Source organism: Oculina patagonica, chromosome 9 (assembly GCF_052425735.1).
Source record: "Oculina patagonica isolate OP01 chromosome 9, crgOcupat, whole genome shotgun sequence".
NCBI lineage: Eukaryota > Metazoa > Cnidaria > Anthozoa > Scleractinia > Oculinidae > Oculina > Oculina patagonica.
In genome coordinates this window covers 8,858,874-8,885,542 of record NC_135766.1, presented here as the reverse complement: position 1 = coordinate 8,885,542, position 26,669 = coordinate 8,858,874, and the positions used below count along the sequence as shown (strand labels likewise).

The 26,669-nt window shown below is 37.5% G+C and overlaps 1 protein-coding gene across 2 annotated transcripts in view; it reads left to right on the top strand.

Moving 5' to 3' along the window:
* Positions 1-14,139, top strand: part of LOC144665676 (uncharacterized) — a 60,176-nt gene extending 46,037 nt beyond the window's left edge. Inside the window, exons 8-10 of one of the 2 annotated variants that reach the window (XM_078526960.1) lie at positions 870-1,052; positions 2,981-3,214; positions 13,358-14,139. In XM_078526960.1, coding sequence (XP_078383086.1) covers positions 870-1,052; positions 2,981-3,214; positions 13,358-13,668 — 728 coding nt within the window. In that variant the 3' untranslated portion in view covers positions 13,669-14,139. The remainder of the gene's footprint in view (positions 1-869; positions 1,053-2,980; positions 3,215-13,357) is intronic. The other variant, XM_078526959.1, reaches the window with a different exon arrangement.
* The last annotated feature ends 12,530 nt before the right edge of the window (positions 14,140-26,669 follow it).

Here is a 26,669-nt window from a genome sequence, read left to right as displayed (position 1 = left end):
TTGTTAGCCCGCTGACCGATACCGTAGGTTCAAAGTTAAATGGCTTGTATGTATAAAAGCTTCTACGAATGGCTCGATTTATAGCTCTTTTAAAAGAATTTCACATGACAAATAGAAGTAATAATATTAGAGAAAATATGAAAATCTTTGAAGCACTGAAGTGTTATTCCGTGTTTTAATGGGATTTTTAGATTTTCCAGGCACGAACTGTGGACTGCGACTGTGTTGGGTATTAAAAGGTTGATTTCAGGACAATTGTATGAATAAAGTCCAATTTTAGCAGTCTCTGACTGTTTTATAGTTCCAAGCGTATTGTATGATAATCGATAGTCATGATACGTAAATAATTTATCGTAAAAAGGCTCGCCAAAACTGACGAATTTTGTCGCCTTTTAAATATATACTGTATAGTACTTGATTTGCATCTCTAATAGATTCATAAAAAAGGATAAAGAAAAAAAAAAGACGTCGTATAAAATTGTAAAATAGATTGTCGTAAAAAAAAAAAAATAATAATAATCGTCCCCCCGGAGAATCGAACCCGGGCCGCTGGACTGGAGGGGCAACGCATTACCACTACACAACGCGTTAGCAAGCTTGCACTTTATGGTATAAATTAGTGTTATATAACGAAGGCTTTTGAATGGATTACCCGGAACCAACGTGATCATATCTCCCTTCAAACAACTTCTATACTAACATACCGCTCACAAAAAGACACAATCATTTCATAGCTCTACACTAATACATTTAGTATTTTCATTCACGAGTGGGCTAACAAAGCGCCTTTGATTCCCTAGAAAAACGATACGATAGCTAGTTAAGTTTATTGCAGTCAGTATCTCATACATTCACATATTTACTTTAAGGTCGCAGAACTTGCCCACCTCTAGAAAGCCTGGATCATGGTTTTATCTACGGACAGCAATTTTGGGAAGGAAAAAACGTTTCATTCAGCTGCAAGACTGGTTACTGGCTGACAGGATCCTTAGAACGTCAATGTTTGAAGAATGGTTCCTGGTCAGGATATCAGCCGTTATGTACTTTACTGGGTAAATACATACATTTATAACTCCAGTAACAGTTATAGTAAATCATCCAAGGGAGAAACCACTCGTGAGATAAAACAGCCATAGCACTGCAACGCAATGCGTGCAATCTTCATTCTTTGAATTGCTTATTCGATGCATATAAACCACTGATTATTGAACACCAGTGGCCAAAACAAGCATTAACCGTTCCAACTGTTCGGGAAAATTTCGATGTGTAAACTTCATTTAATATTGGTCGGTTGTCTAAACAATTTGTCAATAGTTTTCTTGATAATTTTTCTGTATTTTTTATTTGCCCGACAATCCTTTTTTTTCTTCTAACTTTATAGTCGATATTAGATACTATTTTTCCCCCCAACATACACAATTATTGGTTTAAAAAAGAAAAAATGTGAACTATGATAAGTAAAAGTGTGTATCTCTAGTGTCAGAAATGGTCAAGACCACATTAGTTTACCTCTAAAATAGTTACAACTCAATTTCAATTAATAGTTTAAGAGAGACTAAGTAATACCTGACTGGCTTGTATATTTTTTTAGTGCGATACATTTAAAAGGACGTGCATTCCATCAATCATTTCTTACAAAGAAGCATGGACAAGAAAATTGTCGTACGGTTAAAAAGGCATTATAAAACTATTATGAGGTTTTTGAAAATTGATTATGTTGATACATGCAATACAAAACAACTTAATAAACAAACTCGGTAGACTACCTACCTACCTACCTACCTACCTACCTACCTACCTACCTACCTACCTACCTACCTACCTACCCACCTACCTACCTACCTACCTACCTAGTAAAATTTAGAAAGAGATTTATTTTCACTAATTTTATTTTCATTTTTAATTTTCTTAGTCTAGGAAATTCGCCTCACCCCTAGACGAAATAAAAGTCATTATAAAACTATTATGACGTTTTTGAAAATTGATAATGTTGATACATGCTATACAAAACAACTTATTAAACGAACTCGGTAAACTACGTACCTACCTATAGCCTACCTACCTACCTACTTACCAACCTACCTACCTACCTCACCCCTAGACGAAATAATAATAACAATAAATGGATTAACAAAAATAAACGAAGCTTAACATTTAAATCCTGTGATTAAGGACTACAGGTTAGCTCAGTTGGTAGAGCGACGGACTACAGTGCGGGAGATCTCGGGTCCGAGTCCCAGACCGGACCAACACTCAGGTTCTTAAAATAACTGAGGAGAACATGCAGCCTTTGCATTAACATCTGCAAATGGTTAGATATTCTGGTCTTCTAGGATAAGGACGATAAACCGTAGGCCCCGTCTCCTACATCTTCAGTGTTATGGTCAGCAGGGGACGTAAAAGAACCCACACGCTTATCGTAAAGAGTAGGACATGGAGTTCTCGGTGTTGTGGTCTGGTCTGGTCTTTTCCCGTTGTATTCTGCTTACTTTGAAATGCTCCGAGATATTAGCTGTATAAGCTACTCTTCAAATCCGAGGGTAAACAAAGTGATGATGAGTCTCCGCCCAGCTGAGAACAAACCCTGCCCTTTCATATGCCATTTTTTTATCAGAAAAGGTACCCCTTTCATTCCCTCGATAGAAAATGGTACCTCGATCACAAACCTGTAGAAGAGTTACCATATCTTCTTTCTTAATATTTCACTTGAATAATCCCTTGAAATGCATAATTCACTCAACTATTTGGTTGGTCTGCTCGAGGCATTTTAAAGGCCCTTTTAAATACCTTAATGACAGTTTCCCCACCCTTTTGTTATCTGCAACTCTTGAAATTCTTATTCTTACTCTTTTATACACCTTCAGCCTGCAAAAGGTACCCCTTACGGGTGGAGCCTCCGTGTTTAATGGGAGTCCCCCTCCCCTCCCCTCCACCGCAGGGGAAACTATAACTAAATTTTATCTTTTTGGTTTATTTCTAGCACTGAAAATACAGTCCAATATTATCCAAAGCAACGATTTTCTCTTCAGTCATCTCAGTCGCTTTTTGGATCCTGTGCCTGGTTCTCATCAACACTGGAACCTGTGTTATCGAGCCTCTTCCCATGGCTGGGCAGCAAGTACGTTTCACAGCCACTGTGATGGAAAGCCACACACTGTTACTATAATCAGAAAGGACCAGTACGTGTTTGGAGGATACACCGACATCGCGTGGGGTATGAATGCGATTATATAAAAAATATCGTATTTATTAAATGACTTTTTTGAAGGTTTATTTAATAAATCAAACTAAATATAGGATAGATGGAAATCGCCATTTTGTAAAAACGTTTCAAGGTAACGTGTATGAAATTTAAACACAATAAACGGTATGCGCTTATTGTAATGAAGCAATTCTGGCAAAATCTATGATACGTTTTATAGAGAAGGCTTTACATTATTTCCGTTAAGAAAAACAACTCAGATGTGAATTCGAAGGTTGTTCTTGTTAACCGACTTACATGTAACATTGAAAGTGTCCTTAACGTATTTGAAACACAAATTTACCAATCAAGCTGATTTTGTTATGAATATAATGAGTAGGACGGTTTTGCTAATCTTTCATCTTAAGGTCACGCAGGACCCTTGCTCATTAATGAATTCATTAGCCAAATTCCTTTAGGAGGGTGGTATCTAGTAAGGCTTTAATTTGCCGAATTTTAATCTTTGAGTCCAATGAAACTTATCAAGAGTATTAGAAGACGATGAAGTACATCAGGATTGTCGTTCTACTGAGAAATGACCGTTTGCTATACACGTTACAAGCCCTAAAAAGTTTAACTGCAGATAATGCAATTTTGTGTGCACTTTTGCAGCTAGAATACTGAGCGCACCAAATTAACTGACTATATAACTTAGTGATAAATCATAACCTCTTTTGTGTTGGGACGAAAAAGTCATTAGCTTCTAAAAGAGTAAAAATGTAAAATCTAAACTTAAAAACTTGCTATTTCGTTTTTTAAAAGGAAGATTCACAATTCGCTTTTGTCAGAACACAGTAGAGTACATCAAGTTTATGTCTCTCGGGAATCAAACCATGAAATTCTATATCGGCGGAGAAAACTTAATTGCAAGTTTGGAGGCTTCAGAAGACCTTACGAGTCAATGTTTACAACAACGTGTGATATGTTTGTATATTCAAAGCTGTAAATCTAATTATGATAGCTCGCTTTGTTGCAGCACATGGGTCACAAAGCTGAGAACAGTGACATGTAATCACTTATAGAAAGAACGTTGAGAAATATATTCTCATGAATATTTCGTGTCGATTTGGAACCTTAATATCCGTAGTTCAACATGTTACCTGCACGGCAGATTACCCGCTACAGGTCGATTTTTGCCAAAATGAGAAAAAAAGACTCAGCAGATTACCCGCACTGGCGGATAAGCAAAATATTGATAGGGGGGTTTGATTTTTTTTTTTTTAAAAACTTTATTTCATTAATGTTTGAAAGCTGATTCAACTAAAACTTTACAAAGATATTGGGGAATAATGGAAGTACATAAGGATCGTTTTTATGGAATATCCGAATCGTGCTTTGCGGCAATGCTGTCAGTAAGTTAACAAAGTTCACAATTTTTTAAGTTTTTGCACAAATGACGTAAAGCTATGGGTCCTAAGGCGTTGGCCCCATCAATGTACATGTAACCAGGCAAAAAGAGGATCAATCTTTAATTGTAAGAAGTAGTATTTACATGATATTCAGCCATAATTTAGCATACTCACTCGACACTTTTTTTGTAATTTCTTAGCTGTCAGTTTAAAATTAAAAGTCCTTTATGAGCAGTATTTTTTGGGAGCAGTTCTCAAATATTAGAGAACCCCATCCCAGGCCTCTTAGAAGATAACAATGGCCAACACTTCGGTAAAAAGCTTTGTGTAGGGCTCCTGTAATACACTGTCGAAGAAAACCCGGATCACCTTCTGGACACTGCATTTATCTACGGCAACGACGGTTTTGACTGTAAAGTCTACAACAAACCGGGGAAATTACCTACACACTGGACATCAAAAGTACCAATAAAATGGAAGAGAAATTGTATTACTGGAGCCCTACATTTTATTCTGCTGTGACGAGTATTTTTTTGCTTTGCCTGTTTTTGGTTACAATCGATACAGGTTATAACGGTCAAATCCTATCTAGGTATTTACCAGTTGCGCGCGGTCAAATTACAAACATAAGCGCTTTCAAACTTCGGGAAAGACTTCTATATGAGTGGGGATTATTTCGGATAGAGATTTGCCTTTCAAATGTTTTTTGGGTTAATTTTGGTCGGGATACTGTATTTGAAAATGTTTCAGTGCATACCAGAATACCACATAATAAGACTCTCAAAACATAGCAATATGAAACCCAAAAAACAAGTCCTAGAGCCGTAAAAAACCTTGCAGGTCCCTAAGCATTATGTAAAAGTGTTAAATACAAAACAACTTCTACAAAAGAGACCTAAAACCGAAAAAGTCTTAACCTTTTTTTCTCCTTTTTTTAAGACGCATATATCTAAATTTATATGTCCATGAATTTATATTCGTATGGCCTTATTCTATTTTTCGTCTGTGATTTGGGTTGTAGGGGGAATTTTTTTGGGAAAGGCCCATTTTGGAGAAAGAAAGGGGGGCCTCTCTCCGAAATTCGATAAGCTTCGAGTATATATGTATTATTAATGATTTTTGGTGGGCAGCGGTTGGGGTTACATCACATTCATGTGGCCGATAATGTTTTTTTATCCTTTCAAAACCACAAACCTGCTTGTCCCGGCCAATGTACTAAAAAGTAAATAACCAGCACATAATCATACTCAGGCTTACCAACTGCTCACACGGAACGACAAATTAAGGGGGCTCACAACAGTTGTAATGTTTTTTAGAACTCAGTTTTACTTTTAAGGGATTCAATAAAACAAATTTATTTTTACAATTTCTTGGGAAAAGCTACTAGCTCGATCGTCAGTGAGCCGAAATATAATCATATGACGTCATCGCCTGTTACTATAGCAACATGATATGGATGTCAATGAGAGCCATCATGAAGCTTATAACGGCAATAGCGCAAAAATTAACTCGGTGACGCCTATTTTTCTGAAACTTATCCAATTCTACATAAAAAGGGGAGCAATTATAAAGAGTTTAAAAAAATTCTCTGGAACAGATTTTATGTATTTACTCAAAGCCGTAATTTTTGACTAGCTAAAAATCCGGTCCAGCGGATTTTTTTTTTAATTTCACCTGTAGTTTTCTCTCAGGCCACGCTACCTAATTTTGAATTAAAAAATGTGGTGTCACCGGACTTGTTTTTCAGTTAAATTACTTCGCGTTTCAAAAAAAGCCACGCGTGATCCACGCGCGTTTAAAAATCTGACCTATACAAGATCCCGTCTTTCGCATGCGTAAACCTTGTCTGCTGGTTAATGCTCTCGATTTGCTTAGAAGAGTCGCCTGCTCGCTTTCATATTTATCAGTCATTAAGTTGACCTGTAAATCGAGTTCCGTTAATAAATAAAGTAAACTAAAACCACAGACAAAGCTGCCTAAGGAAAGATAGATAGTAGTACTTTAGTTTGGTAGTTTTGGTTGGAAGTCCACTCCGGGGTCTACACGATCGATTGTAGCGCGTACATAATATTTTTTTCCTTGGCACCATGTATGCTGATCGGCAAACATTTTTTTCTTCAGCTAATAGTAACAATAAAGACTTTTTGCGGCTAAAAATGTCGTGAACATGCGATTTTCTCTGAAAACTGGACGAAAATAGACTTCAACAAAACATTTACGCGCCGCCTTGTTTGTTTTTCTTTTTCATGGCTGAAAAATCCCGCGAGTGACGCGCGTGATTTGCGAGGTTTGGACCCAGGCCTCAGGCGACCGTAAAACTATTGTGAGCCTCCTTAAATCAATTAAAAGGCTGAAATCGTGTAACAAGAACGATTATTATTAATTCAAAATATTGCTTCCGTTTCTGATTGGCTTCAATCCCCGGTTAATTCAAGCTAACCAGCTAGCGCTGACCAAATTTGGAAGAAGTTCCTAATATACGACGATTGACGTCTAAATGACGTCAATTGTCCAATATCAAAAATTATCCGATCGCAACCTTGTTCCCACGGTATTAACGGATCACAACCTCTTTCCCACGTTACACGGCAACTGCTCTGATGCACAACGATTGGGAATATGGCGAGATTTGTTCAGTTCGACGAGCAGAAAATCACCAAATTATTAGAAGACAAGGGAAAGAAAAGCAACGAAGGCGAGTCAAACGATTTTTTAAGCGTATTTTCAAGAAAAATCAATTTCTAAACCAGTCACAATTAAATTCTACGTCAAAGATAGCAAGAAAGATGAAAACCTGTACTAAAAAAACATCGCTTTGTGTCATCAGAATTGGCTTCACTAGACACTTCAAGCAACTGCTAAATATCGACATTATAAATGACAGGGAATTTTAACCTAGGTAAACGAGTTGTGAAGTTTAAATCAGATTTTAAAGTGAACGTTGTTGTGTATTTGTGTACCTTGCGTTCTGTGTAAACCCTATTACATTCATTTTCTGCATTTGTAGCTCTGAAATATTTTAGATGAATAATACAACAATTATTGAATTCGGCTTTCGTATTATATGAAGAATTATGCAGATCCCGGAGGGAGTTATTACCCTCCTCGATCTGCATAATTATTCATATCATACTCAGCCTCATCCAATATATATTTTTTTTTACATTTATACATTTAATTACTATTTACAGACAAGAATAAACTAAAGGACAGCTTAGATAACATTGACTTATAAGTTACAGACTAAAATAAAGAAAAGGAAAAAAATAATTCAATACAAGAATGCAAAATCAAATAAGGGCTTCTACCCTGTAAGGGTTTTTTTTTTTTTTGATAACATGGTTTGCCGGACAAACTGTAATACAAGTTTGCTTTTTCTTAGTTACATTTATTGGAAATGGTTAGCTTACGTTTTGATTTGTGATTTGCACGTACTATTTTCAATAGATAGTTTACTTTTGAGGAAAGCAAGGAAGGCTTCAAAATAGTACTTTTCTTGTTCTCTTGAAGCAGAGTAGATGTAATACTTGGCGATAATCAGGCAGAGGTTTAAACCAAGTTGTTGGCCAAAGTTGTTTGTGAAGCCGTATATTATGGTTTTGTCGTTCAAGTCAATAAAATCGTCGTTTTTAACATTCCACCAGTGGGAAAAGTTTTGCCAGAAATATTGCACATCCGGGCAAGAAACAAAAAGATGTTGTAAGATTTGTTTTTGATCGCAGAGATGACATTTTCCAATAATTGCTAACGATATGATAACAATAGCAAGGTATAGAGTTTTCCACAGGGAAATACGTGAGATTGCTATTAGGAGAGGCGAAATGATTATTTGGTTTAATTTTATTTATTCGCTTTTCCCGATAAAAATATAGAATAACCAACAAAGAATTTTAGTGACAGGATTGTTAATATAAGAAGAGGGTCTGAATCAGGGTGATGGATTGTTAGCTATCAGTCAATATTCAGGCCTTTTCTCAGCTATTAGTTAGAGTTTTAATTTTGTCGGCCTTTGTAGAGAATTTGTGATCATTTGAATATTTCCTAAGGTCCACTGTATGGCTTCGATTATAAAGCATTTTTTTATTTGTCTGTCTTTGTTTTCAGTCGATACTGTTTATAATTATTAAGTCCTATCTGGGCATTTACTGGTTGAGATGACATTACAAACATGATCCTTTCAAAATTCGGGGAGGAATTTTATGAGTGAAGGGTTATTTCGGATAGAGAATTGCGGCCTAAATATTTTTCTGTTAATTTTGGTCGGAATACTGTATTTGATTTTTTTGTAATGCACACAAGAAAACCACATGATAAAACTCTGAAAAGATAGCAATATGAAACTGAAAACAAGTCCTACAACCGTAAAGCAAACATTACAGGTCTCTAAGCATCCTGTGGTAGTGTAGAATATAAAAAAAAGTTCTAAAAAAGGGCTTATAACCGGAAAAGTTATACCTTTCCTTTTTTAGAGCTATAACTAAATGTATATGTCCATGAACTTATATTCATAAGACCTTATTCTATTTTTGTCTGGTATTTGGGTGGGTGGGGGACTTTTTTGCGGAAAAGCCTCTTTTGGAAAAACGAAGGTGAGCCTCTTTCCGAAATTTTATAAGCTCTGAATAGTTATTATTCATCAATGATTTTTGGTGGCCATCGTTTGCAGCGACATCACATTCGCCCGCTCTATAATGTTCTCTTTTCATCCGTTTACAACCAGATACCTGCTTGTCTCGAGAAATGTGCAAAAAAGTAAATAACTAACACAAAGTCATACTCAGGCATACAAACTACTAACATGGAACAATGGATTAAATCGATGGAAAGCGCGGGATCGTGTATCTAGAACGGTGATATATATAACAATAGCAAGGTGTAGAGTTTTCCACGGCGACGAAATATGTGGACTGCTGTTAGGAGAGGAAAATGATCATGATTGTTTGGTTTATTTTATTTATTCGCTTTCGCTGATAAAAATATAGAAAACCAACATAGAAGTTTGGTGACCGGATTGGCATCATAAGAAGAGCGTCAGGATTGGGGTGATGGATTGTTATCTATCAGTCAATAATCAGGCCATTTCTCAGGCAGCTGTCAGTAACATGTAGTCATTTATTAGCTGTTATTTGTGATATATCATAGTTTATTCAACCAGATCAGTTAAATTTTAAAAGTTGTGTTTCTTAAACAACGCCTTTTTGATAGCCGAGGAACGTTTATATGCTTTCTATCTCTCCCGTGAAATTACAAACATTACTCAGTACATTACAACGACCTGACGACTACCACTGAGTGCCAACTTCCAAAGACCTGAACATGAAAGTTGACCTCCTGGGCCGGGTTGCTTGAAATGCGATAGATTAGTTTGAGATTAGTTCACGTCAAAACTGGAGGACAAAAAGTTTAAACAGAAAACTTCACTGAAAAGTGAAAAAGTGAAATCAAATCCACGCTTATCCTGGATTAGCTTAATCATACTTTCAACAACCCGTCCCTGAAGAGATCGTACTTTATAACAGAAAAAGGCGCCACTATGCTTTGTCGAGGGATGTCTTGTTGGTTTCTGATCCTTTTAAGTTTATAATAATGATTCAAACGCGAACAAATATAGACACGTGATCAGTATGGAATATTTGAATGACGATGTTACACGTTTCTTTAGTTTAATCAAACATTTGTTTTAACCTGAATGTTTAGTAAAATAAAAAAAACTTACCAGACTACATTCCGACGACATTGCGGATCTTTCACCCAACTTCTGAAGAGCTCAAAAGCACTTTATAATCATCGCATGTATGTTAGAGAATTTTGAAAGACTTTTATCAATCTATATATATGTTTCACTATGCAGCTCTCACTTCGCGGTTTCGAAAAAAGCTTTAAAATCATTTCACAAGATATTTGTTTTTGAAACTTAAGGAAGGCACGCAATGCCATGACCTTGTCGACTTAAGGATGCAAATGACGTAAAGTCATAGGTCCTATTTTTATTGTCCCCATCAATGTACATGTACCCAGGCAAAAAGAGGAGTTCTCTTGCAATTCTGAGAAGTAGCATTTGCAAGATATTCAGCCAAAATTCAATTCAGCATTCTCACTGGAAACTACAGTACTAACTATTTTCAACGACTGACTCTGGAAAGCTGGTACACAAACTTAGAACAGACGCCTATTAACATATGTCAACAACTACCGGCACGTGCAATCGACTTATTCACGACGTTTACAGGACCGACAAACAGTACTACTTAATTTGACTAAAAATAGACGGAACAGAACAACTTAATTTGACTGACAATAGACGGATCGAAACTAACCAATTTCTGTTGACAAACTTTACACGAGTCTTACAGCCAATAAAATCACGGCTAAACTGATCAATCAACTTCAACGGACCAGACTTGCAACATCATTTACTGACAACAACTTTTCACTTGACTCTGACGATGACTTCTGCTCTGGTTGTCGAAACGTCAGTCACCAACAACAGTTAAGTTCTTCTCGGAACTACTCTCACCTATACGAACTACTGATTCTCCTGGGTTCAAACCATTTACTGTAATACTTAGAGTATTGTACGGTTATTATTCCCCAGGACCCGACCGCGCTTCAAGTAAGCAATGTCGGGTCTGGAACCTTTTAAAACTACCCAGCCATATTGCACAACTTCGCGGTGTTCCGTAGATCAGACAAAACATAGTTTAGAGCAACTCTAAAAGCCATCTTTATTGCTACTGTGAAAACAAAACATAGAAATCAGTTCAGAGGTTTGTTGGGGGGGGGGGGGGGGGGGGTATACGGTGAGAGTAGAAATTAGCAATGTTAGTTACATAAGTTGACAACATTAATATTCATTGCTGTTACGCCACAACCATTAACTACACAAACAACAATGCAGCGGTTAGGTGTGTCGGCAAGCTTTATATAAACAGGGAAACTCCGTCAGCTGTGCATTAAAAACTGCTTTCGGTTGAGGTGCCCTCGCAACAGTAAAAATAAATTTAAAAAAAAACGTAACCTTACAATATACCTAAATGTTGAAAATACTAAAATAAAAAAGTAAAACTTTGAACTAAACCTACGTCTGTAACAAATAGGAAATATAAAGAACTGCATATCATTATCAAAGAAAAATATACTTCTTTGCGGCTTCTGTCGGTACTTTTGGTGGATGAAGAAAGTGGAAGAAGTTAATAACACCTGAGCAATATAATTACTCTCAACACGGTGGACATCATTTGGTTAATAACAGAATGTGGTAGTATGTTACCGTTACGTTATTATTTGTTTGTTGTTACAGGCTTGATCCTTATTCCAGACGTGTGTGACATAAAAATTCCAAGGGGACAGACCATGACCATGATGGCACTCCTAAAAATATCTAATTGCATAACCGTTCATCAGTAGGATGCCAAAAATGCGTGCAATTTCGGCTCCATTAAATCCTATACCAACTGAAGAACATATAAGGAGAAGCCACCCATGATCTGAGCACAGTTACAGACAAGACAAAATAATGAGGAAAATAACGAAAAAAATGTAAACCATTAAATTACGAACATGCGATTTGCTCTAATTAACTTTCAAATCTCATGCACTTCCCAAAGACACACTTGACCTCACGTATCTCGTCGTGTTATCTCAGATACAGTCGAAGCTCTCGTAAGCGGACACCCTCGGGACGCGAAAAAAGTGTCCGTAACTGGAGCTGGCCGCTTACGAGAATGGTTCTCGTAAGCGGCCACTAGAGGTGTAAGGGATAAATGGCCGCTTAAGGGAGCTTGCCCAGCTAACAATAACCGGACGGACGTGGATGGCGAAAAAACAAGCACTGAAATATGATACTGTAATTACTGTAAAATCATTGTGACGAACGGTAATGTGAAGTTCATTGATAAAAATAAGATAAAGAGGTTGTAAATAGGATTTTTTGGGGGTTGTCCGCTTACGGGAGCTTAAAAACAAAGAAAAAGTCTAAATTGTAATCTCTGAAAGTGTCCGCGGCCGCTTACGGGAATGTCCGCTTACGAGAATGTAAAAATACAGTGTTTGTATGGGATTTAAACGGGGCTTGCAACAAGACGGCCGTAAGTAGAGCTGTCCGCTTACGAGAGTGTCCGTTGAGAGAGCTTCGACTGTAGTTTATATTTTATTAGCGTTGTGCTGTTTTCTTTATAACACGAACTTGGGAAAGCCAGAAAAGCCTGACACATGGCTACGTAAGCCAGAGCATGATCAGCAAAACAAGTCAACCGCGGGTGTTAAGCTATCCCGAGAAATTATTCATTTATTAATATTTACTGAACACGATTGATTCATATTTCAAGCCTCAAAGCTGCTAATTTGGCCTTAATACTCTGAAATCAACCGAGGTGTCATGATGAAATAAATAGCTTCAAGTCTGGCATACAGTCAGTTTTTGTCTAACCTTGAGTCAAGTAACGACCACTCTTTCCTACCCACCCCCCTCCCCCCCAACCCCCGCGAAACCCTTAATTGATTATTATTTTTTAGGTAAGAAAATGACAAATTTTAAATTTTAAATAATCTGCTTTCGCTATTTCAGATGCTATTTTACATGTTTATAACTGTTTTACTTATTTTTTTGTATAAATTAAAATTAATTAATTACCTAATTAGGTTATGTATGCATTTATTATTTATACAAATTCGTTTTAACTTTTTACTTATTTGATAAACTAAAGGTTTTTTTCGTTTGTGTTTTCTACGAAATAAATATTTCAGTTTTCGTTTTCTTGTTATTCAGATACCAGTAGTGGTTGGAGTTCATCCTCCAATGCGTTCATATTTTCACTTCGTAACAAAGACGGTCTTGGACCATTCAAGAGTACGGTGAAAAACCCACAATATGCAATTTACAGGGGCTCAAGTTATGGTCCATTATTTGGCGCAGGGAATGTCATCAGAATTGCTGACAATGCAAACAGTAACACTAATTCATACACAGGCTTTGGCGACTCCTACTCTGTTCCAAGTGGAGTACAAGACAGAAGAACAATCCTGGCTGGGACTTACAGATTCACACCTGATGAGGTGGAGGTATTCTATCTTGGCTGAGTCACAAGACTTGGACAAACGCTAAACTGTTCACACATATTTTATTTATTAACTTAGTAACAGTGCTATTGTTGTACCAAGATATGTTCTTGTTGTTATAGTATAAAAAAACAGTTTTTAGCAAGTAACTCCGTTTTTATTTTATCTATTTTTTTTAAATATAGTTCTGTGAATAAATGGACCTGTACTTTATTTTTTTATGGCTAGTTTTGGAATATTTTGTCACAGCTGGCATAATTAGTTATAAAGAAGAATTTTTCGTAATACATATATATTTTTTTTCAGTTAAGAAATACTATACAGGTCTATGTCGTGAGTTTGCTTAAGGTTGTCTCAAGCTTTGCTTATGGGCCGGCAATGATGGATATCCTGAACTGTTAGAAAATATATAGCACTAAACACTTGATGATAACCTATTGTTATGTTGTTAACATACATATATTTTATGAATATTAAAAACAGTTAGGATGACTTTGGTGTTTTTGCTTCCTTTGTGTTGTTGTGATTATTATTATTATTTGTTTTCATGGCCATTTATGAAAGTTAGAACGGACGCAGATGGTATATCCCCAACATCCCAGTTATATTCCATAACTCAATATTCTCAGAACATGACCTGTCCCTGGTTTGGTTTATTCGATAAGTTTTGTTGGCACTAAAGGCCCACAGCGAAGGTCTACGTGATTTATTTCTCACCGCCCCCCCCCCCCCCAAAAAAAAAAAAATAAATAAATAAATAAATAAGCCATTGACACGTTTTCGAGTAAAACTATACATTTTGTTACGCAGAGGTTATTCATTTATCGTTATTAACTTAATAAATATTTTTTTCCCTTAAGATTTTTTAACTAGTGATAGCTGTGCTTTGATTACAATTACAGAACCGTTGACGTCTTTACGCCACGTTTCTTTTCCTGATGCAAAGATACAAAAACGTCCTTTTTATTACCCGGCCAAACATTTTACCAAAAAAAGAGACCAAGAAATTAAACCTCTGGGGAGCATGAAAGCGACATTTTGTAAGTCTTTCAAACAAGGAACAGTTGCCTCTCCTACCGGCTACCACCTGCACGTGGGAGGCATGGTTTTAAGTGCTGCCTTAACCTACTCTAGAAGGAGTTCAAAGCTACCACAGTTTACAGAGTTTTTAGGTTAAAGTCCAAGAAGTCAACATATTAAGGAAACATACATATTAAAGTCACACAGCAAACGTCTTGGAGTCAAGTAACTAGACACTGACATCACTGTGATCGGGGGGGGGGGGGGCTCCCATATTAAACTGACGGGGATACTTGTCGGAAATTTTGAAAAGAACCCCTTAAAGAGACCAATCTGGGCGTGGCTCAAGCTATTTTAGACACCTAAAAGATACCAAAATTCTGAATAGAGAATTTATATTTGTTTTTTTCTTCCTGTGCAACCCTAAACGAGACCCTAACAGCCAAAAATGTTGCCTTTTTGCTCAGAAAACCCTAAGCGAGACCTAAAGTCCGAAATTTATACCCCTAAGCGAGACGACGAGCATCCCCGTCCCTAATTATTATTTTTTTTTATCGGAGTCACTTAGTGAGTTTAGTCACACTTAGTGGTTAGTGAGTTTCAATTTTATGTTTGCCAATGCCCTTTGACTTTATTTTTCGTTATCTCACGTATTAGCGCAATAAATTTGTGAAGTTGTTATTTGTATAGATAAAATGAAAAATAAGTAGAAGAATGCGTATTTATTGACCTTTTTTTCCTCCTCTAGAAAAACAATCACTTGCAAAAGATAAAAAAATAAAAAAAATAATTCACAATGCTCGTTTTTAAATGTGCGCGCGGAAGAAAATTTAGTGGTGAACAATAAAAACAATAGAGTGTTTCTATCTCGTAACTATCGGTCTGATAGTTGCCCCTTAGAAATTTGACGTTCTTAAAACTAGCATATTAGCCCGAGCAAGAAGTACTGGGTTTTACTCGGAGTTGTGTGGTTCTCTGCATTCAACAGTTTAATAAAAGTTGTGTTAGATGCATTTTTGCTGTTTATGCTCCAAATTATGCAAGAATGCGTCAGTTGTTTGACAGGTGGTCCAAACTCTAACCTGAGGGGGAAAGGGGGGGGGGGGGTACTCAAACAGTTTTTTTTGCGGGGAAGCTTCGCCCTAAGGTCCTAACCCGAAGGGGGAAGGGGGGGGGTACTCAAAAAGTTTTTTTACGGAGAGTCTCCGCTCTGAGGTCCAACCCCTTTCCCTTTTATATACCATTTTGACAGAAAAGGTACCCCTTTCAAGTAACCCTCTTTTGAAAAAGGTACCCCTTTCATATACCTACAAGACATTATATCAGGAGCCCATCAACTGGAGCCTTCATCTCCCATACTAACCCTCGGAGTCAACCCTTTCCTGTTTTAATTTATTTTTAAAACTAATCTCCTGGGATCTCTCGCGGGAGTTTTCGCACCTCTGTCAATCATTTGTCGCATTCCGCTGTGGCTACGCAAGCTGTGATGTCTAAAACAATGGCGAAACGAGAAGGAAACACTGCAGAATGTTGTTCCTTGTCGTCCTCTAAATTCAGTATTTCTTCGAAGGAAGACATCAAGTAATGCTATGCATAACTAAAAAAAATGCGCAGTTTTTGTACAGGTCTGTCAAAAAAGTAAGAGCAATTTTTTGAATCGAAAGGCGCGGAGACCGATCTCGCAACTGCGAAATTACGAATATATTTTGAAAAAAGGATGGATAGGCGCAACACTGAAACGGAAGGAATCCAGGATGTTCAGCATGTGGGCGGTGTCTTTAACATAGCTGTCCAGGCTTCGCACAAAAGGCGCCGTTACATGATCGAGATAGACGGCCAGTAGATCAGTGGGGCAGGAACAAGCGGATACTATCGGTCTGCCAGGGTTGTTGCCGCACATGCCCCCATGTTAACTCATCTAACACAATTTCAACACCCAAGGGGCATGTTAACATCACAGGTCACTTCACCTGCACAACGGAGAACGTGGTATACTGTGTATCATGCAAGAAATGTCCATCGACCGTCTACATTGGGGAGACCGGGCGCAGGATGGCAGACCGTTTCAGGGAACACCGCAGGGATGTGATCAACGGCAGGAATGACCTTCCTGTACCAGCACACTTTAACCAGCCGGATCACTCCCTGCAGGATATGAAGGTCACTGTCCTGAAAGCAGGCCTGACAAACCAACAGTACCGCAAGAAACAGGAGATGAGATACATCTTCCAACACGGAACTCTGGCTCCGAGTGGACTTAACCAAGACTTTAGCTTTACGTGAATTTACTTTTTTGTATTATCGTGCGCTCTCGCGCGCGCGGAAACGTGTGCGAGCATTTATTTAAATGCGCGTGTTATACAACAAACTTTTTAACGGCGAAATAGTTTTGTCCCCCTGAAGTTAAGAAGGCGGCATTGCTGAAACGTCGGGAATAGTTTTACTACAGCGTAGTACTTACATTTTTATCATTTATACATTCAGCACCTACGCTGCTTAGGGCTTCGAATTTTTATCACTCAAAATTACTTATCCACTTATCCAACAGAAAATGTATTTGTCAACAAGTGTTAGGATTTAAATAAGTATAGCCACATGAACTTGTGGCATACCTATATTTATTCAAATAACAGTAGAACAAATCTTAAATCTTGGTTTTACAAACAAATTCATTTTCGCGAAATGAACGGTTGGTCGTGTCGTTTTTATTTCGTTTAAAAAGGACGAAAAAAATAAATAGTACAACCATGCAATTTTCTCACGCCTGTGTTAAACGTCATTTTCAGATATCTGTAACATCCTTTAACGCTTTACCCTGAGAACAAATCCTCTCTTATAAAAGATTTACCTTCCGTGTAAGCAGAATGAACGTTTATGCTAAGAAGTTCCTCTTTGTCTGATAACACCACTGCATGAGGTCTCTGAGCTATATATCGGACAATTCAATAATGGAACGGAAATACCAGTTGAAACTGTAAACGATATTATGGCGATTAAAGTGGAAGGCGAAAACAAATAAATGATGATAAACATAGAACAATATATAGGTCAACATTCCTTGAGTATTATTTACAGTTCCTGTCTGACGAGACGAGTATAAGTAAGCTAAAACATCAATCAGTAGTTCAATCTAGTCTACAAGGAGATCGGGCAACGAACATGGAGAGCAAAAGCAAAAAGAGCTCCAATTTTCTTCTCTTGGGCCTATCATTCAATTTAATTTTGACGTTGGCTTCTCTTGGTTTCACATGCTATTCATTACATCGGTTAGATTCGCGTCTAACGGCAGTTGAACGGGATTTGCTGGTTGTAAGCAGTTATCCATATGGAAATGACCATCGCGAGATTGTGACACCAGCAACTGCAAGTTCGCATGGATCACAAATGATGAAAACTGTCTTCAAAAGAGCTGCCAATAGCCAATCCATGTGCCGCAAATGCAGCGTCTGTTTAAACTGGAATGGGCATCAAAATGCAAGTTGTTCTTATTTAAGTGTGATTACTTCCGTGTTTCATATACTATGACTCAACTCTACAAAGTTGAAGTGGGTTTGCATGTTCGTACTACAGATAATTAACTAGTTCTCCCAGCTCGATATTGCTTTGAGTAGAATTTTTTTCGCCAAATAAAGCAAAACTCGCAGAATTGCTCATTATAATTACAAATAAGAGGAACTTTACTGTCTTGCTGGGATTAACAAGCTCCTATTGCTGTTATTGCATTGTCGTGCACGTATTCAACAACAAACTACCAAAGGTCAAAATACGCAAACATATCGAAAAGATGTAGATAAGGAGTCTGAATTTTGACTTAAATTTCACGTTGTTGTGCGCAAAACAGTCCTATATCTTTTAATAATTGGTTGGAAAATATGGCTATGTAATTTCGATATATTTTCATCTGCTTAACCTACAACGAAAGTATTCGGTATGTCGAACCAGATTGAAGCCTCGAAAAGCTATTTATACGGTTATCCGAAACCTTCATCCTGTTACGCTTATAATATTTATCATCCTGTTATGCTTATAACTTCCTCTTGTGCTTGTAAAATCCTGTTTTGCTAGTAATGCTTTAACCCCCAGCAGTGCATCTATTTATTTTTACCGTGTCAGTTGATGTGTTTACCTAATCAATCAGCGTTATCTCCTGGACCGGCCTCGAGGGTTAACTACGGGAAAAAATAACATTTCTACCCCCGGGGGAGGTCGTACTCCCTGAAAGTGGACTATATGGCGAGGCTCTCCACAAAAGCGATACGTTTCTCAGTCGCTAGATATAGTAATACCACGTGTTAAAATACACAAAATGGCAAATGGTATATTTTAACACGTGAGAGATATTTCAGAGCACTTATCTGAAAAAAATAATGCAAACACGGAAATTTTCAACCCCCCCCCCCCCCTCCCCCCTTTTTTTGTGTGTGTGGAAGAAGGCCACCTTGATAGTGGGGGGATTAACAGATTACCGTTGTCATTGTAACTGTTAAATACTTATTTTAAGTACTTGAAGGGGCTATTTAATTAAGTGAATAAATTAACAAAAAAAAAAAAAGAATTAATAACCGTTCTGTAGGTATGTTAAGGGGGCGCAATTTTCTATCGAAGGGATATAAAATGGTATCTTTTTATTCTGTTAAAAAAACGTTTGGCCATCCGGAAATTCTACTAACTAAATCGGAGATTGTTTGTAATGAAAGTTGTTTCATCAATTTTTTTGGAATTAACGTTATTGTCACTGTGACTTCTTTTCAGAACAGACTACAATTTTAACCGCCTACTAAGCAACTATACGTATGTTAGCAACACATTCATAGCTATCTAAATAAAAGGTCTTTTTTAGCCTGCAACAGTGGTAGATTAAAACCGAATTGATCACAATAATATTTCTCTTTACAATCAACAGAACGTGACAGTGGAAAAAAGTCAGGGGAAGGTGGTTTGCGTGGAAGGTAGGATTTTTGTGTAGTTAAAAACTTCTTCATTAAGGGTCAAGTGACCCACACACAGCTGATCTCGGTTTCAATAATATTAAATAACTATACAGTATTGCATCTCTGAACGGGTTGTTCGCCTTACAGAAAGTAACCTACCAGCATTTTATTGTCAGGTTTCACAACACTCATTTGTACATCCACAGCAAGTTGAGATAAGCACAGCGAGAGCAATGTGTTTTTGCTATAGAAAAAAAAAAACACATTTCAACAGCAGGCTCTCCACCACTGCGATCAAGAATCGTCCAGTCAAATGCCACATCGAAAATATGTTTTGTCCTTATGCGTTAAATAACGTCACTGACATTTTTCTCCAGAGCCTGGTCCACCTTTTTTATTTATTTCACGTTTGTCCTCAAGAAGTTTAATAGTGCTTCACACTATATAAAACTCAAAAGGGGTCCTTGTTTAGATTGGTCTTAAACATATTGCAATGTCCCTGACTCGTCCCCAATCGTCTCTTATGCAAAAATTTAAGACACGAAAGATTCCCTTCTAGACTCACGACGGACTTAAAAGACTACTGGGGACGAGTCAGGCAATGTCCTAGTCCCTTCTGCAGGCGCTGTTCAGAAGTTTATTGATTGGTTGATTGATTGATTGATTGATTGATTGATTGACGGATTGATTGATCTGTTTGTTTGTTTGTTAATTTTCTGTTGTTGTTTATTTCTTATGGCTGTTACTTGAACTCTTTTACTGTACTTGTTCACTAGTTATTCGAAAGTCTTTACTCAGTTGAAAAAACAACGAACGGATAGAGAACAGTACCACTGTTTACATTTGGAGTCCTGAAAAACTATAACGATTAATTTGATGGAAAATAAAGGGCGGGTTTAGATTCTGTTTCTTACAACTAATAAGAAACTGACGATGAGCAGTGGTGGGGATGGATGTGATCACCAAATTAAATATAATCACCAAATTAAATATAATAAATCCTGATCAAAACTCAAATTGAGAAAAACCTGGTCAAATTTAGTTAACCTGCGATTAGGCGAGGCCCGATCGCAGGTTAAAATCTAGTGTGACATCATCTTACTGAACGTGTTTAATTTCATCAGGTCGTGTTGGACCTCAAGGCCCACCAGGCCCTCCCGGTTCACCTGGGCCTACTGGTCCCCAGGGCCCTCCTGGTAAAAAGGGAAGAAAGGGAACAAGGGGTTCTCCTGGCCCGCAAGGAAAGCGAGGCAGCAGAGGATTACCAGGACCCCCTGGGGCTGCAGGTACACCTGGTAAATCAACACAGCATGAAACAAGCTCAAATAATGGACGTCAGTTAGGTAAGATTTTATTACTTTTGGAAGTATAAAACTGTAGTGTAGTTTCATGACTAACTGTTGCGTGTTCCATGTGAGACATTGTCATTTATTACAATATGTTTCACTTGCCATGCCTGATCATTGCATGGAAGTAGTGGTTCACAAATCATAAGCTGTCGCTTCATCAGTAGCCATTAGTCGCTTCATCATCAATACTAGGAACTACATACCCGGACGTACCAACTAATTTATACACCTCACGTGATGGTTAATACAAAGTCAATCCAAAATGTTTACTCAATGCTTATGGTGAATCCTGAAATTTTGGTAAACAAACCCATGAGAGTATTATAGAAGTGTGTCAAAAAGACGGTATTTGGTCAAACCAACATGTTGTCATGACGTTGTTCTGGTGATGTCAAAACACATGAACACTTTGTTGACATATATTAACTTTCTCTGAGGGATGAATGAACAGCTGGCACCAAAGATTAAATGCCTTTTACAATTGAAACTTTGAGAAAAAAAAAAAAACCTCCACGGTCGGGGTGGTTTCCCGTCCATCCTTGTAAGTCTTCCGTTTCATCTCGCATTTCTCTATTTTCTTTCTCAGTCTGTCAGAGAATGGTGCAAATTAATACAAAATCAAACCACCATGCCCCTGTAATCTAAAAATGCGCTTATCCTGCAATTTTGCTTTAAACAAATGAAAAAAAAAATCGAGGTAAAACAGATGAATGTGCATTTTTCGTCACATTGCGGTCATTACACAAAATGTCAATGTCAAAATTCATGATTCATCAGGGATGAATAAATAGCTGAAAAATCTCATAGGGCAAACACAATGACTGGTGTCCCAGAAGTTGAAATTGTGGCTCTTGAATAAAGAAATAAGCAAATATTGCTGGTTTTCACTGTCACGCCAGTAACGCTACTGTCACGCGCTGCTAAAAAATAAATCCAAAACTATTGAGTCAAAAAAATTCAACAATATTACAGGTTGTAGAAACTAACTAATTAGTCAACGTGTCCAACTCTCAGGTCTGTACGGTATTCCGTACTTGAGTTATCCCTCAAAATATTTTACACAAATTTAGAGAGCTCAGTATGGAAACTCCATGCTGGAGTCCATGGGAAGGGCTCCAAGATGGCCGCCGGAAATCAATAAAAACATATGGCATCTACTTTTGCTATAAAAAGCGGCCAGTTCCCCTTCATGAACCCGTAAACAGTCACACAAACACTTTTCGTTAAACCTCAAATATTTAAATTGTTAAAAATAACAGGATGAGGCATTTTCTTTAAACATACGTGACAGCCTTCAGGCAGCCATTTTGATGTCGTGTGGCGGAAACCACGAAATTCAAAATGTTATATCTTAAAGACGGCGGATGCTATCGAGCTAAAAACCTTAAATAAGATATATATTGAGGACGTTTAATAGCCAGTGAAGGATAAATAGACAGGGGTATCTCAATTTTGTATTTTCGAATTTCGATGACGTCATGTGAAAACCAAGAATTTTACAAACAGACAAATGTCTCAAAATTCCATCTTGAAGTGATTGACCAGCTGGCTCTATACAATCCGTACAGGAGCTGAATTAGACACTGCCAAACACAACTCCATCCAGCTACTAAAACCTTTAGCAGTTCAGAACAAATCCCTTTTATAAAATAACGAAAAAAAGAAAGAAATGTCGTTTAACAGAGACATTAAGTTCAGAAGTGGGCTAAAGCAGAAAAAGACAAATGAATTGAGCAAACGAGCACTGTAATACGGTAAATTGGATAATCTACCAAATTTCTAATTTAAATTTGAAAATTTGCCAATGCGAGGGCAAACCACAAACATACGGTTTCTCCTTTTTTACTGCATATCATAACACCGTAAGTAACGAGCCTGAAGTTTCTTTGACTGAAAAGACAAAGAGATAAAGCAAGAGCCAATCATCTAATTGTTTTAGAAGCCACAATAAAAAAATTCAATTCCAAAAGCTACGTTTTTATGATTTTTTCGGCCAAAAATCACAAAAACATTTTCTTTCAAGACTAACGCGCTTTCGAAGGTATTCTCTCAGCAAATAAAAAAGAGTGAGAACCAACACTATTCGTACATTTTAAATGGAACACGGGTGAGCGTACGCTAATTTTAATAAATTGATAAAATTGTTATTTTCTTAAAACATTTTTAAAAGAAAGATTGACTAATATTGTGGCGTTTACCCTCATCGTCTAGTTCTGTTTAGTTCTTAACAAACTCGAATAGAACTTTAAAATCTTCAAACAGACAATGTTATTTATTGTTATTTTTTCACAAATTTGTTGGCCAATATTCGAGACTCACTGACACATGAATGACAACATGCAACATTTGTTTTACAGAATTACCGCATTTCGTTTCAAAGCCTTCTTCTTACGTGACGGTTAAAGAGAAACAAAATGTTACATTACCTTGTAAAGCAGCTGGCTTCCCACCACCAGTGATCACGTGGTATAAAGATGGACAGGTGATAGAAGATAAAGAAAGACAGTTTAAGAAAAGAAACTTGGAAATAAAGGAAATTCAGTTTGAAGACCGCGGTATCTACACCTGTACAGCAGAGAATCTGTTGGGCAGAGTTCAATTATTAGTCAATGTTACTGTAAAAGGTATGTTATATGACGATTATGTAATTAATTGTTCTAAGCATCACGTAAAATACAAGTGCCTTGTCTTCATATGCATACTACATCCTCATGCCCAAGTGAACTAAACTTAAAGGGTAATCACTGTATTGTTTTTAAGTAAGATTGACTGACAGCTTCAAGGTTTCAATATTAAGCATAAAAATTATAGAGAACCAAAAGGCAATTATTCATATTTATTTTTGTTTCCTTTACACCAATCGTGACGTTTTCGTTATACACTTGTATTTTTGTATTGAAGCATCTCTAGGGAGAGGGGTAAATTATCCTGCGTCATTTCCTGAATTTTAAAACGTCCGATGTCACTTAAAACCATACCCAGACCGGGGGGGGGGGGGGGGGGGCGGAAAGTGCCCGCTCTGATCATGACTTTGAACGCTTATAACTTTTTCAAGATTCAACCAAACGCTGCCAAACTTTACGAGTTTATCTAAAATTTATCTGGGCATAATTTGGTAGGATAGATTGTTGTGTCAGAAACTTGACGTCACCATAGCAACAGCATTTTGACAGGCATTTTTTCTCAAATTTGTAATTTTCGTGTTTCTATTACAGTGAAACGAACTCAACCGGGGCCACCCAACGTTTTTTAGCCAATCACAAGACAAGTTTTAAACAAAAGAATTGGAGTTCCTTGGTCAGGGGACCAATCACAGTGAAGGGCAATTTTAACTCTTCGCTTGACTGAATACGATGCGAAGGCACGCTGAAGTGTTGTTTTTACGGCAAAAATATAATTTTGTTCATTTCGTTTACGGTTAAGGCGAAAGTCTGCCAGTAATTTGGAACACTGGACGGAATCAACGTAAATACGTTTACCGAATTGCGGCCGCGAAGACTGAAAGGATTCAGCGTATCACCGAATTACGGCGAGCAATTTTGAAGACTTCGAAAGACTGAACGAAGTGATTAACGTAGCGAAATAAATTTTGGATAATTCTTGATCGAATATTACGACCGGGAGTTTTGAAGACTGAACGGACGCAACGTAAATAAAAAATTTACCGAAGCATGATCGGCTATACAACTTACAATATGCCACACATTTTCCAAAACACGGCCGGGAATGTCGAAGACGAAAGCTTATGTCAGTTTTCCTCGAATTTGCGGCCGACATTTTTGAACACTTAACGGGCTCAACGTAAATATAAATTTACCAAATTACAGCCGCTAACTAGTATGCGTGAACCTGTCACGTTTCTGCACGTGTTGTTGAGTTTTATCCGGCGATGAATATTTATGGTTTGAAATGTTCGCCGTTGTAATTTGTTCATTAGGTACAATGTTCTTTTAATCACTATATCACTGTATATATATCACTGAATGTAATACACTGAGTTTATCTCTTTGCTGACCGGTGTTGATTCGCTTCGGCAAATATATATACTGGTTTGAGGAAAAGTCGTTTCGTCTTCACAGTTTCAGCCGGTGTCAATTCGGTAAATAAATTTTTGTCGAGTCCGTTTTGTCTTCATTCCAGGCGCAGGCCGTGCTATTTTCGTTGAGTCCGTTCAGTCTTCAAAATTCCCGGCCGTCATTCGGTAAACTTATTAACGTTGATTCCGTCCAGTGTTCTAAATTACCGGCAGACTTTCGCCTTAACCGTAAACGAAATGAACAAAATTATATTTTTTGCCGTAAAAAACAACACTTTAGCGTGCCTTCGCATCGTATTCAGTCAAGCGAAGAGTTAAAATTGCCCTTCACTGTGATTGGTCCCCTGACCAAGGAACTCCAATTCTTTTGTTTAAAACTTGTCTTGTGATCGGCTAAAAAACGTTGGGTGGCCCCGGTTGAGTTCGTTTCACTGTAATGAAAAGTAACTGTAATGCAATTATTTTCACCTTTTTACGGGTTTTAAGCACTTTTTTTATTTTGAGTACTTTACAGTAATTTTGGGCGGTTTTCTGACGTTTTGGAAAAAAATCGAAATCCAAGATGGTTGATCCAAGATGGCGGCTGTTTTGACATGATAATGTAATTGTCACGTGTTGTGACGTCGTCATCCCACGTGACGTATACTAAAAGATAGATGTTCGGACATACTATATATCCTATAAGTTTTATTGTGATTGCATAAATATTCTGGAAGTTACATAGGGGCTTTCAAAGACCCCCTCCCCCTTCTCTCCCTTTTCCGCCGAACAAAACCGATATCATGGCTTCAAGTCGCTTTGCGTTTTAATTTTTGTGTTAACTGGTTGTTGTGGCAAATAAAATTCACGAAACTCGTTAACATTTGTTGTTTAATTAGTTTGTTCTCGTTCACTCCAAGACCTAATTCTTTGTTATCGGACTCCCTTTCGCTAGGAACAGACAGAGAATATTTGTTTTGTTTCGGAAAATGAGCTCAAAGATAAGACGAAAAAGCTTTTTGTAGTAGCGTCGACGCCTACTGGTCAGACCGGGCTATTCAGACCGGGCTTTTTTGGGCAAACTTGTCGTTTGTGTAAATCTTGATGGAAGAATGCGGACGGCACGGTGAACCAGGCACTGTAAGCTTTTAAACCATCTTTTCACCGAAGCCTCCAACGCTCACGTCGAATAAGGTCGGGTCGAACATTTAAATCAATGATGAAGGAAAGTTCAAGCTTTTCCTGTGAATTTGTAAGTCCCAAACACTTTCAACAATCGCGATTTCTATATTCAGCTCGTATGACCGTGACGGGAGGTTTGCACCACTAAAGCGCCAGAAGCGAGCAAATACTCTGCAAAACGTCCAATAATCAAAAGCTGGCGGCCAGATGGAATGGACATTCTGGTTTTAAGGCTTCAAACTCAACGTTGATTCGCAATTTAAACCATTTAAATATCTTTTAGAGGGTTAAAAAGAGGTGAATTTCGCTGTTGTCGCATCATTTGATCATTTTTATACTTCGTCGCGATTCATTCAAGAATTTGACAGTCACTCGTTAAACTTTTAAACCAATGAAATGATTCTAGTGTGCGCCATTGAATGTGTATGCATCTCGCTTCCTTTTTCAGTACTCGAAAAAAGTCATATAATAAATTCTTTATTGACCAAGCTTGTTCGGTCAAGAAGGCAGGATATTGGCCTCGTT